At 46.6% G+C, this 12,051-nt stretch overlaps 1 protein-coding gene across 4 annotated transcripts in view; it reads right to left on the bottom strand.

Moving 5' to 3' along the window:
* KIT (KIT proto-oncogene, receptor tyrosine kinase) overlaps positions 1-10,588 on the bottom strand; it is a 77,495-nt gene extending 66,907 nt beyond the window's left edge. For 2 of the 4 annotated variants that reach the window (XM_058547095.1, XM_058547096.1), the window contains exon 1: positions 10,447-10,588. In XM_058547095.1, coding sequence (XP_058403078.1) covers positions 10,447-10,513 — 67 coding nt within the window. In that variant the 5' untranslated portion in view covers positions 10,514-10,588. The remainder of the gene's footprint in view (positions 1-10,446) is intronic. The other 2 variants (XM_058547098.1, XM_058547099.1) reach the window with 1 other exon arrangement.
* Positions 10,589-12,051: the final 1,463 nt, after the last annotated feature.

Below are 12,051 nucleotides of genomic sequence, written 5' to 3'. Positions count from 1 at the left end.
CTACACATTCAGATCTACTAAAAAATTCATAAGCCCTTCCACATATGCTAGTTTATTTTAAAAAACAGGAGAAGGGGGAGCTCTTTTATGAAAGTGATGCATTTTGGTTGAGCTAGAAACTTGTCTACTATTTATCTGCAGTAAATATACTGACTATACTAAAATAAGTAGAAAAACATTTAAACATCCCAATTAACCATTTTCAAGCAGCTATTCTAAAGATGTATTTTGGATTAAGAATCCTGGTTTAATTTAACCATGACAAAAAGCCTAAAGACCAGTCTGTGCGGTTTTACCAGGCCATTTCTTAAAGTGAAAATCTTCCCAAGGTACATTCACTCAATATCAGCCAAAAAAAAAGAATCTACATTGTGAAAATTAGGATGGCAACGCATTTAAAACATTTTACAAGCTAAAAAACTATTACTTTAAAAGTACTCATCGTCTTTCCAAGTAGAATAATTCTCAATTTTTTAAAACACAGCCTTGTTTTCTTTTAAACATGCACTAACCAAGTAGAATAACACAGCCCAAGCCACCAGCCACCTTTCACACTTCTAAAATCACCAGTAACGTTTTTTTCCCAGAAGCCAAATCTACATTAGATCCCTTTCTATAAATGCTTCCTTGCAATAAAAAGAGACACCAAATAATTTCCAAAGTTCCTCGTGATAACGATTCCTTTGTTCTAACTCTGCTAAGCAATTCCTCTGCATCTACACAGGCCATTATATTTAAATTACTAGCAGTCCGGGATTGTTTTGAAGAATTTTATAACACCCTTCGAAATAACCTGCGTCACCTGGAGTAAACCCAAAGGAAGCTGGATGTTTTGTCTCACTCAAGAACTTAAAGATACAGGAAAAGGAGTAAGGGTTTCTCGTCTTTTCATTTTCCCTACTATTTTTCTCCATTTGGTCAAGTACAAGGCATTCCCTGGCAAGTGCCATCACTCACAGCTTTTCCTTAAGCAACCGACTTCTGCCTCCCACAAACAGCCATCCCCTCCTGAGGGCTCATCGCTTCGAGGGCAGGAACCAGTGCCCCTAATTACCTTCTAATTACCTTCTAACGCAGGGCTGGGAACCCAGGGCAGAATCTCAAGATGTCCTGAGCCACACAATACCCTTATCAAGGCTTGGTGGGGGGGGGGGGGGGTTGCTTGTTGCTGTTTTTTTTTTTTTTTTTAACAAATGAATTTATGCAGTCTGCTGCATACCCAGCTTATCATTTTACTAAATATTTAAAATCTGTTAATAAGCAAAGAATCAAAGATCATCTATGCCTACTATCAGATGTCACATCTACAAAATCGGTGATCTTGGCTGGGAGTGAGGGTGTAGGAAGGTGAGGGAGGGTAATTAGCCCTGGACTTGAAAACAACTCAATGTACCCATCTGGGGACCTACTCTGGATTTGCACTATACATACAATGTATGTAATACATGCAAAAGTGAGATCTGTACTTTTCCATTTTTTAAAGTGATTGCTCTGAATAAGCAACTACTTGATCAGATCATACTTAGAAAAATCTCATCAGATATGGCATTGTAGGAAATACTGCAATTACTGAAGAATAAAAATCCAGCTGCCCTAACAATTATCCTATCTCATCTTCCACTAGTCTCCACGTAGACTCTTTCTATGGGAGTCTTTGGCCCTGTAACCCTTTGCTTTTGCTGTTCACCCCTTGACCAATTCCTGTGCCACTCTTCAAGATTTAACTCAGGTCCCAGATCGTCCTTGGAATCAGCCATTCTACTCAAGAAGCGATGCCTATTCCTCCAACCCAATGGTAAATGATTATGTGTCCTACCTTCTGGACCAGGACTGTTATTTAAATCTTATTACAAATTGTATTACATTAGCATCTACCCAGCACTTCTCTTCCCATAGATCCTTGGCTCCTTAAAGGCAGGAATCACATCTCAGGCATCATCATACATTTTGCCCTGACAGGTAAAACGGTGTTAATCAACTAGAAGCTGCTGAATTGCAATTTCATTTCTACCACCTTCCCCCACTGGACCGCTCGCCAATCTAATATGTGCCATCGAGCCATGACCATGAAACGACCAAAGGAAAAGGACAGGTGGGAAAGGAAGTCAGCGTGGTGGGTAAACCACAGTGAACAATCCACCCCTGAGTAATCAAGGGAAAGGGACTTCCTTCACCCTTACAGATCTTCCAGCCCACATGCAGTGAGGCTGGCTGTATCTCCAAGTTATCAGTCAGTTGGGTGATCACAGAGCACAATCGTTCATAGGTTAGGGCTAATTGTGATCGATTATGGATTTTTCTAGACCTCGAACTTCCTTCTGTTTTTCTTATTTTAGCACTCAGCTTACGCTATCATGCTGCACACTTCATTCTGTGGTTAGGTCCCCCACCCCCAACAGATCAATAACCCATTTTTAGGCTGTGGGTTCTTTATTGGCTATTTTCAGTATACACAAAAACTGTGAAGAGAGTAGTGGATCACGTTAAAGTCTACCCAGAATATATGAGAAACACTACCCCACAGCCAAGGCAGTGAAGAAAGAAAAACAGCTGGTTTTCTATTTAGAAAAGATTTCAGGCCCTTAAAGGGTCATCAAACCAATTGAGGTAGGCAGGACCTAAACATTTCAAAATAACAATGATTTGGCTTTCCTCATACCTGCAGCGAAGACCCTATAACCAGCTCTGGTAATGCAATAGTCTTTTCCAACCCTTCCAATCAGAGAATTTTCCCAAAAAAAATCTCAATTTCCTTCTGGGGCAATTTAAACTACTCTCATTTTGTCCCATTCTTCACGCACATACTACAAATATTTGAAGACTGTCATTCACTAATCTTCCTTCACCTTATCTTCTCCAGGCTTAATAAATCCAATTTCTTTAAGTTGCCTTCAAAGGGCCTATTTCCCAAAGCTTTAATCAACTCTATGTCCTCTTCCATACCCAAAATGTCCATTTTATTCTCTGAGAAACCAATCAACTTACTTTAAAAATGGCCTAATGCAGACAATACATGCAGGATGATCTTCCTGCTATATATTTCTTTTCAAGAGAATTTACTTTTCATTATATGACTGATACACAACTCACAATTCTTTATAATCCCCAAATCCTACCGTAATATTATAGAGCCACGTTGTGTGACATTTGGGGTTTAGTTTTGTTTCTTACATGGACCTAACCTTAAGAAAAATTTCATTTATATCTACTATCATGTCTGTGAAGTTGAGTTTCAAGTAAATGCAGCCTGAAAACAATCAGTGAATAAACACAGCGGAGTCCAATATCATATTCCCTCCCTCTAATGGGCTGCTCCTCCTCTTGGCTTTATTTCCATTAATTCCATAGTACCACCAGTTCTCCCAGTTACCCACACACACAGTAACTCCTGTTCCCTTCCCCTCAATCTCTTCAGTGCCTGACAGGTCCAAGGTGCCTGTAAATTTGCTAAGTGAATTAAGTCTGTCACCTTTATCTTCCTCATGTCTCTTGAGTGCTCTCCCTTCCTTCCAGAACATGTACCCTAACACCCAGGCACTCACTCCACACGCCATCTAAAGAGTCTGACTGATCATCCTTCTGCCCAGCTCCCCACCAACACATAGCTCTAGCCCATGAGATTACCCATCCTAAAAGAGACCCCTCAGACACTCTCCCTTAGACATTTGCACACCCATGTTCATAGCAGCATTATTCATAATAGCCAAAAGGAGGAAGCAACCCAAGTGTCCACTGATGGACAAATGGATAAACAAAGGGTGGTACATACATATACATAGATACACATACATACATTTCCTTCCTTAAAAAGGAAGGAAATTCTGACATACGCCATGACATGGATGAACCTTGAGGACACCATGCTAAATGAAATAAGTCAGTCATAATGGGACAAATACTGTATGATTCCACTTATATGAGGTCCCCAGAGCAGTCAAATTCAGAGAGACAGAAAGTAGAATGTGGTTGCCAGGGGCTGGGGGGATAGGGGAATAGGGAGTTAGTGATTAATGGATATAGAGTTTCAGTTTTGCAAGATGGAAAGTGTTCTGGAGATGGGTCACACAACAATGCGAATGTATTTAACACTACTGAACTGTACACCTAAAAATGGTTAAGATAGTAAATTTTATGTTATGTGTATTTTACTAAAATCTAAACACACAGACCCAACCCCGTTAGTCTCTGCTGCGCACAGCAACGGGGTGTCCAAGTTTCCGAAGCGAGTTGGGGAGTGTGCTTAACTGGATGGAACGGTGGAGCAAGCAACCCTAGACTAGTAAGCAAAGTCTGGAGGGCCACTGCTGGGTGAAGTGCACCTTAGCCTTGACTTCAAAGCTTTTTTCAGAATCTGGACCAAACACAACACTAAATACACCCTCCCTCCAATGCTCCTTGAGGCTAATCACAGAGTCCACCTTTCCAGCCTCTTGCCTTCCAACTCCCTACCCCCAGCCACCACAGCAACTGAAAGACTTGACAATCCTCAAACAAGATCTTACTGTCTTGCTCCCTATTTCCATAGCTTTTTCCAGTTGAAGCCTCAATTACACTCTACCCTCTTTTAAGGTGCAGAAATTAGCCTCAAATATCTCCCACATGGACACTCTTACTGATCCCTGCCCACCAAGAGTAAACTCCTCTCCTTTGAAATCCTGCCGGAGCACTTTGCACTTCTTAGGACACCAAATTCTACTTTGAACCGTGGCTGTGCGCTTACCCCGTCCTGGCCCCACCCCAGCCCATACCTGTAATCCCTTCAAGCACTGGGACATTGGGCTGATAAACCTCTGTCCAATTGAATCTGAAATGTCTACTGAGCATTTAATTATGTTCAAAGTGCTATTCTAGTGCTGGAGATAGGAGAGATGCTAACCAGTATTTACCGAGCACCAGTGTGTGTCCAGGCCAGGGCAATGGACGAGGTCAGCTGGGTCCCTCACGCCCAGGGAAGGCAGTCACAGAGAAGCTGCTCACTCTCGGGGTGCTTTCAGTGCTACTTTACAAGGTAACAGGGTTCATGGACCCTGTGTGAGCTACACGTACTTATCCACATTGAGAAAATGGCCATTTACAGACCCTTCCCCTCCTAAACTTTTATTCAGAAATCTGTATCCATTGGTGGAAAGCAGATTAAGTTGAAGCAAAGAACCAGGGAGAGAAGGATGCATTACCACTAACCGTAGACCTAAAACAACTAGACATTAAACATATAAACTTCATCTTAATACCAAAAAAACCCTCTACATAATCTTGCTTAAAACGATTTTCAAAATTTTTTTCTAGGAGAAAGCTGAAAGAGGAACATAAAATCAGCCTGATAGTGGAGTCCACGTGCTTTCCCCGTGAGGGACACTGCGCTAGGCAGGTCACATGCATAATCTCATTTACTCCTTTCAGTAGCCCTACGCCATCATCCCCATTCTACAGATGAAGAAATAAAGGGGAGGGGAAGGCTCTTATCCAAGATCACACAGCCGGCAAGCCGCCGAACTGGACAAAAACCCACACTGTCAATTTCAGAGCCGGAGATCTTAACTCTGACGCCACATGCCCTGAATGACAATTCAACTCAAACTTTAAAGTTTCCAAAAGTGTTGAAAACCTAGGTGTCAGAAAGGTGTGCATTGGAAGATATCCAACAAGTGTCATAACCAAAATGTAAGCACAAAGGCTAAAGCATAAGATGAATGGAAAAATCAGCAGGTATTTTCATTGGAGAAATCTTCTGTTTTGTTTCTTCTTTCTCCCAGGGGAGAAAAAGTCCAAGATCTTTTCAATCTCTAAGACTAGTGATTCCCAACTGTTATGTCAAAAGCTATATAAAACTCAAGACAAAAGTCAAAGTTTATTTCATTTTAAAAGCTGTCAGGTCAGTAGTTATTGGTATCTGTATGCAAGGATTATAAAGAGAAATAGTCAAATTCCACATACTTGTGTAGTTTACTCATTATTAGGTGCCTATCCCATCCCAGACCCTGTGCCAAGCATCTTTTACAAGAATGTCTTCCTAATCTTTAGGGCAATCATATTAGAGTAGGCATTATTCCCATTTTAGGGATAATAATTCCTATTTTACAGATAATAATTATGGCTGATGTGTATTAAGCTTGTACTATGAGCATGCCAGGCAGCACTATTCTAAAATCTTTATATGTAGCAACACATTTACTGGCACAGAGAGGTTAAGTAATTTTCCCGAAGTCACACAGCTAAAAACTAGCATGAAAAAGTGAAGCTCAGCAAGGTTAAGCAACTTGCTGCAGGGCAACAAAGCTGTTAGCCAGGAAGCCAGCAGACTAATTAATACAAGGCTGTCTTCACTCCTTAGGCCTGTGCTCCTTCTACTAGGCATCTACGTGGTCCCACCTGTGCTCACCAGGGCCCGAGGCTAAATGCCTAAGTGTCTAAGGGCTGGCAGTAGAGAGTGGCATTGCCTAGAGCAACCTGAAGAGCACAGGTCCCATTTAAAGGGGCAGAGTTTTCAATTCTTCAAGAGAAGAGAGAAATCTAGATCTTGATATAAATTCTCCTGATTTTTAAACATTGCCTCAATGTTTTCTTAAAAAGCATCATGTGGGCCAAACAAAATACATCCATGGCTATCAGCTTGCAACTTCTCTTTACTTATTAAGAGTCTAAAGTCAAAAGATGTGCTGTCTCATGTCCACAATCTCAGTAATCAGTGCTGCGAGGCCGGGCTTGCTCACAAGGGCCCTTGACTCACAACAAAGATTTACACTGATTTGCCCTCCATTCAAACTTTTACCTCTGGTAGCTCCCCTGGAGGCCCTCTTTACTCTGGATTTGCAGCCATGAAAATACCTATTCAAGTTACAGAAACCGCATATGAAATTTTGCATGTTTAAGATTTCTTCCAATGTCTTTCAATCCCCTTTATAGAAAGTTACTACACACGAATGCAGGAAAATAAAGCACTTCCCACATCCCAGCCTGTTGACTGTTCGACTAAATTCATTCTGGAGAAAATGCTGCTGTGGCCTCGATGACTGCCTTCGAGGGGTCCCTGCACTGCCGTCCAGTTTCAAGAATTCCGCAAACACCGCGCTCATTTCCTGGTGTCCTTCTCTAATCAGCTGGGAGAGACTTGAGGAAATGAGTCAAAATCCTAAGGGCAACTTCTAGCAGCCGTCAACAACAGCAGCAAAAGCCATCACCACAACAACATCTGTACATAAACGTGCTCCAAGGGAAGCACACAAAATACTTGGCACATTTCTGATGAGAATTTGTTTTGGGAGAAGAAAAGTTGTGAGCGGTAAACTGCCATGATATCTCACCGTGCTCGTCCAGGGTAAATGGCCAATGGTATTCCCATTACGGGGGGTTTCTCTTTCACAAGTATGCCACAAGTATATAATGCTAAGACCATTTTTATTTTTTGGAGTGGGGGATGGAAAAAATTTTCAGCTGGCTTACACCATCATTTTAGGGACAGTTTATCTTCATTTCTGAGAGACTCTACCTGGAATGGGAGAGCTCACACCTAAAGCCCTTATACCCAAGGCTATAATTTAATGACTTCCCTCAAACTGAGAACACTCGAACTCAGACATCATAAGACAGGCAATTCTAGGTCTTTTTCACCAAAATTGGGAAAGTAATGACTTGGCCATCTTGTGTTCCCAGAACCTCCAACAATGCCTGGCGTTTAACAGGTCCTCATTAAATAGTTTCGAATGGGTAAGTCATGTGAATGGATATACAGCTGGGCACACGCGGCCAATCTCAGGTTTCACCACTGATGACTCTGGGAACTGACTTCTCCTCAGCCAGTTTCCCCAGCTGTAAAATGGTAGGGATGGCAACAGTTCTACCTCCGGTGCTTGTTGAGAGGACTGGAAATGCCAGGTGAAGGCTCCAGCACAGGCCCTGGCACACAGTTTCCAAATAAAAAGCAATAACTACGTACAACACACATGTAACGTGAAATTTAAGACACATCAGAAAACGTGCTGTAAATGCACAGCATACACGATTTATAAGGTCCTAAGGAAAAACGTGTGGATGAGCAGGAAAGACCAGAATGGGGATAAATGAATTATCTGGAATCCCTTTATAAGACTATCATATTACTTCCAGCAGGATATTAAGCCAGAATATCCTGTGTCCAGCTGCTGGGTATGACTCTAGGCTCACATCTGCAGGAACATGGGGAAGGTATGATTCACTATTCCTTGCAGGTTCATCCTGCCGGGCACAGGAGTTGTAAATACTGGGGGGAGGGGGGGGGTAGGTGATGAGGGTCCTGTAGAGTTGCAAGTTGGCACCTCCTAGCCCTCAAAGGGAAATAGCAGGCCAGCATGTGTGGATTGAAGAGAGGGCAGCATAAGCACATCTCCCTGCCTTAACCAGGGGGAGACCAGTAGGATACCACCAAGTGGTCCCTGTGACAGAGGCGGCAGAGAGATTTCAAGGAGGCAGGAAGGAATCAGGAAAAAACTCAGAAAAAGTGTAGAGTCTACACTCAGAACACTGGAAGAGGAGAATTTTTGGATCCAAAGGACCCTTCATGATGCAGATGCCTCACTGCCCCCTTCAGGAAACTGGGCTCTCCAGAATTTAAGCGACCTGCCCAAGGGCATAGAGAAACCAGAACGGCAGCACAAGGCTTTGTCACTACACCACAGTGCCCCCCAGAAGCCAGACCTTAAAATTCCCTTTGCCAAAAGCCTACTGGATGGAGCAAGCTACTGATGCGGAAGAAGGAAGCAAATGATTCATTTAATTTTTAAAAAGGGAAATATTCTGCGTGGTCTGTCTTTCTAGTGCCTTACTCCCTTCCGGTCTACATACCTTAACTGAAATTAAAAATGCCAAGATGTAAAGACCAAACGTTTCATTGGAAGCTTAGGCGGTCAAATCCACCACGAAATCCGGACACTCACTCACGATCCCTCCTACCTCACACGAGTCCAGATGCAAGGGCCCCCTTCTCCGACAGGTAAGCCCTGACAATGCCTTCCAAGACCGGGAAGGCGGACCCTGCATCTTGCGACTTTATGGGAAAACTGACCATAGAGCCCCACAATAGTTCATAGCGATGCTTCCTCTGGAGCCCTTGAATTCCAGTTCAGACTCACTTTCTGTCCTCACATCATGAGGGTAGCCTTAAAGCTTTTTAAAAAATGACCTGAGAGCGAGCAGGGCTCCAGGGGTTAGCTGGGCGACCTGCGCTCGCTCGCGCACCAGCGACACCCAGAGAAAAGGGAAGAAGGGGCAGGAATCTGACTGAGGAGCCTGTAAATCCTTCTCCTCCGCCTTAAGACCCAAGTTCCCGCGCAGATATAACCGGATTTTCACAACAGCTTTAAGATCCAAGTAAGATTTGCAAAGTTCCACTCCGTCTCCCACCCTTCACCTCCCGCAGCCCTTATATATAGATATCACGTGGAGTGAGTATTGCGAATCTCAAAATTCCCAAAGAAAACAGGGACCTGCGATTACAGGTTGCAGACACCGATTCCGGGGGCTTGCAGAGCCCCGCTAGCCTGACCAGGCGTGGGAGGCGGCCGGGGTCGGGGACCACGGCGTCCCAGCGCACTGTCCCTGCCTTCCCCGAGAGCAAGCGGCAACGCAGCCACCAGCCGCTTCCAGGCGCGTGGCAGGGAAGCAAGCGGCAGAGAGTGGCGAGCCTCTGGCACCGGACTTATTAAAGCTAAAAGTCTGCAACCTAGCGGCTGCTTTCCACACGCTCTGCCCAAGCTGCCTCTGTAGCCGCCCCCTCCAGGTTAGCGGGGTCGGGCCCCAGAGCCGCACGCGGCGCGCTCCCGGTGCAAAAGCATGACCAGGGGTTCGGGGGGACGCCGCAGCCTTCGACTCGCGTCCACGAGTGGCGCCGCGAGCAGAGGCGGCAGTGGGTCAGTCCTCAGCTCCCAGGCACAAAGAGCGCTCGCGGTTTGGAAAGCAGCAGCCGCAGAGCAAAGAAAAGCCTCTCCAACTTTGACCTCGGCGCGGCTGAGAAGCTGCGGGCCGGTCCCCCGGTGCGCCGGTCACACACGCGCAACTTTTAACAAAAGGAAGCAGCGGCCGCGCCTCGCACGGCGGAGATAACGCGCTGGGTGCGACCCGCCGACCCGTCCGCCTGTGCCCTCACGCACTCTCGGCACAAAAGCAACCCCAAACTCGCACGCAGCTCGCTGCCCTCAGCCTGCACCTCGCTCACGCCTAAACCCCCTCGCTGCCCTCATTTCTGGAAGACCCCAGCTCAGCGTCCCCACCACCAGCGGCTGGGGTCTCCTCGCGCAGGTGAGCGAGGCAGGGCGCAGGAAAGTCCGGGGACGCCTCCCATCCTCCCAGAGGCTGAAATGCACGGGCACTGGAGGGCCAGCAGCCCCCTCTCCAGACACACCCCAACGTGTTCGAGCCCTCGGGGGCACAGGCTGCGCCAGGGGCGCGGCCCCGGTGCCCGCGGCGCTCTCCCACCTGTCTGGACGCGGAACAGGAGAAGCAGGACGCAGAGAAAATCCCAGGCGCCGCGAGCGCCTCTCATCGCGGTGGCTGCGCTGGGATCGGAGCTCCGTTCCACGTTCCTGCTCTTGCCCAAGTGCACCAAGCGCGGCAAAGCCGAGCCCCCAAGAGCCGCGAGCTGCGAGCAGCTGCCCCTCCTCCCAGCGCCCTCCCCCTGCGCGCCGGCCACGCCCCTTCTCGGCGCCCCTCCTCGCCTCCCCTCCCCTCCCTGCCTCACGGCTGATTCTCGCTCCCTGCCGGCGGCGTCTGGCCCCTGCTTTTTCGACGTACTCATCCCGGGGGTCTGAGCCCGCGGGGAGCGGGAGGGCGCGCCGACCCTCTTCGCCGCTTCCCGACCCCGGAGCCCCTTCGTCTCTTCACTCCTGTGATGTGGTCTGGGCGCCGGAGGCGGTTCCCGGACGGGGGTGGTGCTGCCCGCGCGCTTTGTGAAGCTGGGCACCACGCGCAGATTAGGGCACGGGCCCGCCACCTGGCAGGTGCTCCCCAGACAATAAAGGTTCGCCGCCTGCCCCTCGAGCACGCTCCTGAGGGAGGAGGCTGGACGCCGCTAGTGGTGGAGGTGGACAGGAATTGGGGGCAGAGGGAGAAGAATGTCTTCTCCATTTCTTTTAGTCGGGGTGGGGGCGACCAAGCGTGGTGCCTGGCACCGCGGTAAAAGGCTAAGCCGCGGCGTAATTCTTTCTGGTCAGTTTCTCCACCTGCTTCTCAACCGGTAAGATCACAGTTGGTTTCTATTGGTCGGCGTGGCCTCCGCCCTACAAGCCCCTGCCGAGGCTTTTCTGGAGACTGGGGCCTCGGAGTGGGGAGGGGCGCCTTGCGAAGTTTGCTCTGGGAGCCCGAGTTTTTACACCCATTTGCGCCGAGATCGTTGTGCTAAACCCTCTGGGCACCTTCTCTTTTTGTCCCCCATACGGTTTCTCTGGCCCTCTATGCGAAGACAGTTACAGGGGTGGGGATCCGAGCCGTTCCTCTTCTGCTGCCCTAGCCTGTACCAGGAGCAAAATAATAGTGAAAGGATTCTCCTAAGCCAGGTTCCACTGCCTGGGAAGGTCCCAACAGTATCTGTATAGGGTTTTATAGTTCCTCCTTACACTGAATATTATTTCATGCTCACAATAACAGCTTTGCGAGGTAGGTAGAGCAGATATGTTTATTATTCTAGTTCTAGAAGTGGCCCAAGATCACACAGCTAATAGAGAGGAGACCCAGTCATTTTGGTGGCTCCGGGTATGATGAGCTTTCCTTATGCATCCTAATAAACCAGTAAAACACCCCTCCAGAGAGCTTAACAATGGAAAATAAATGGGAAATGCTCATCAGAAAAAGCGATGGAATAATTTAGATACACCTAGACTCTTCTCTAAAATAACATTCAAAATTTATAATTAACCAGCAGCACCCCACACACACTTTAACATTGAAAGTTCTCCTGTTTGATGTTGATAGGACCTAAGTTGGTTTAAGAAAAATGATTTTTAAAGCTAATCACTTAAAAATTATTGCTACTAGATCAATGGGTATGATTGCCTCTCTTTAAGATTATTTATTCATTCAACAAGC

This window comes from Diceros bicornis, chromosome 8, assembly GCF_020826845.1.
Source record: "Diceros bicornis minor isolate mBicDic1 chromosome 8, mDicBic1.mat.cur, whole genome shotgun sequence".
Lineage (NCBI taxonomy): Eukaryota > Metazoa > Chordata > Mammalia > Perissodactyla > Rhinocerotidae > Diceros > Diceros bicornis.
This window is presented reverse-complemented; position numbering and strand designations above follow the sequence as displayed.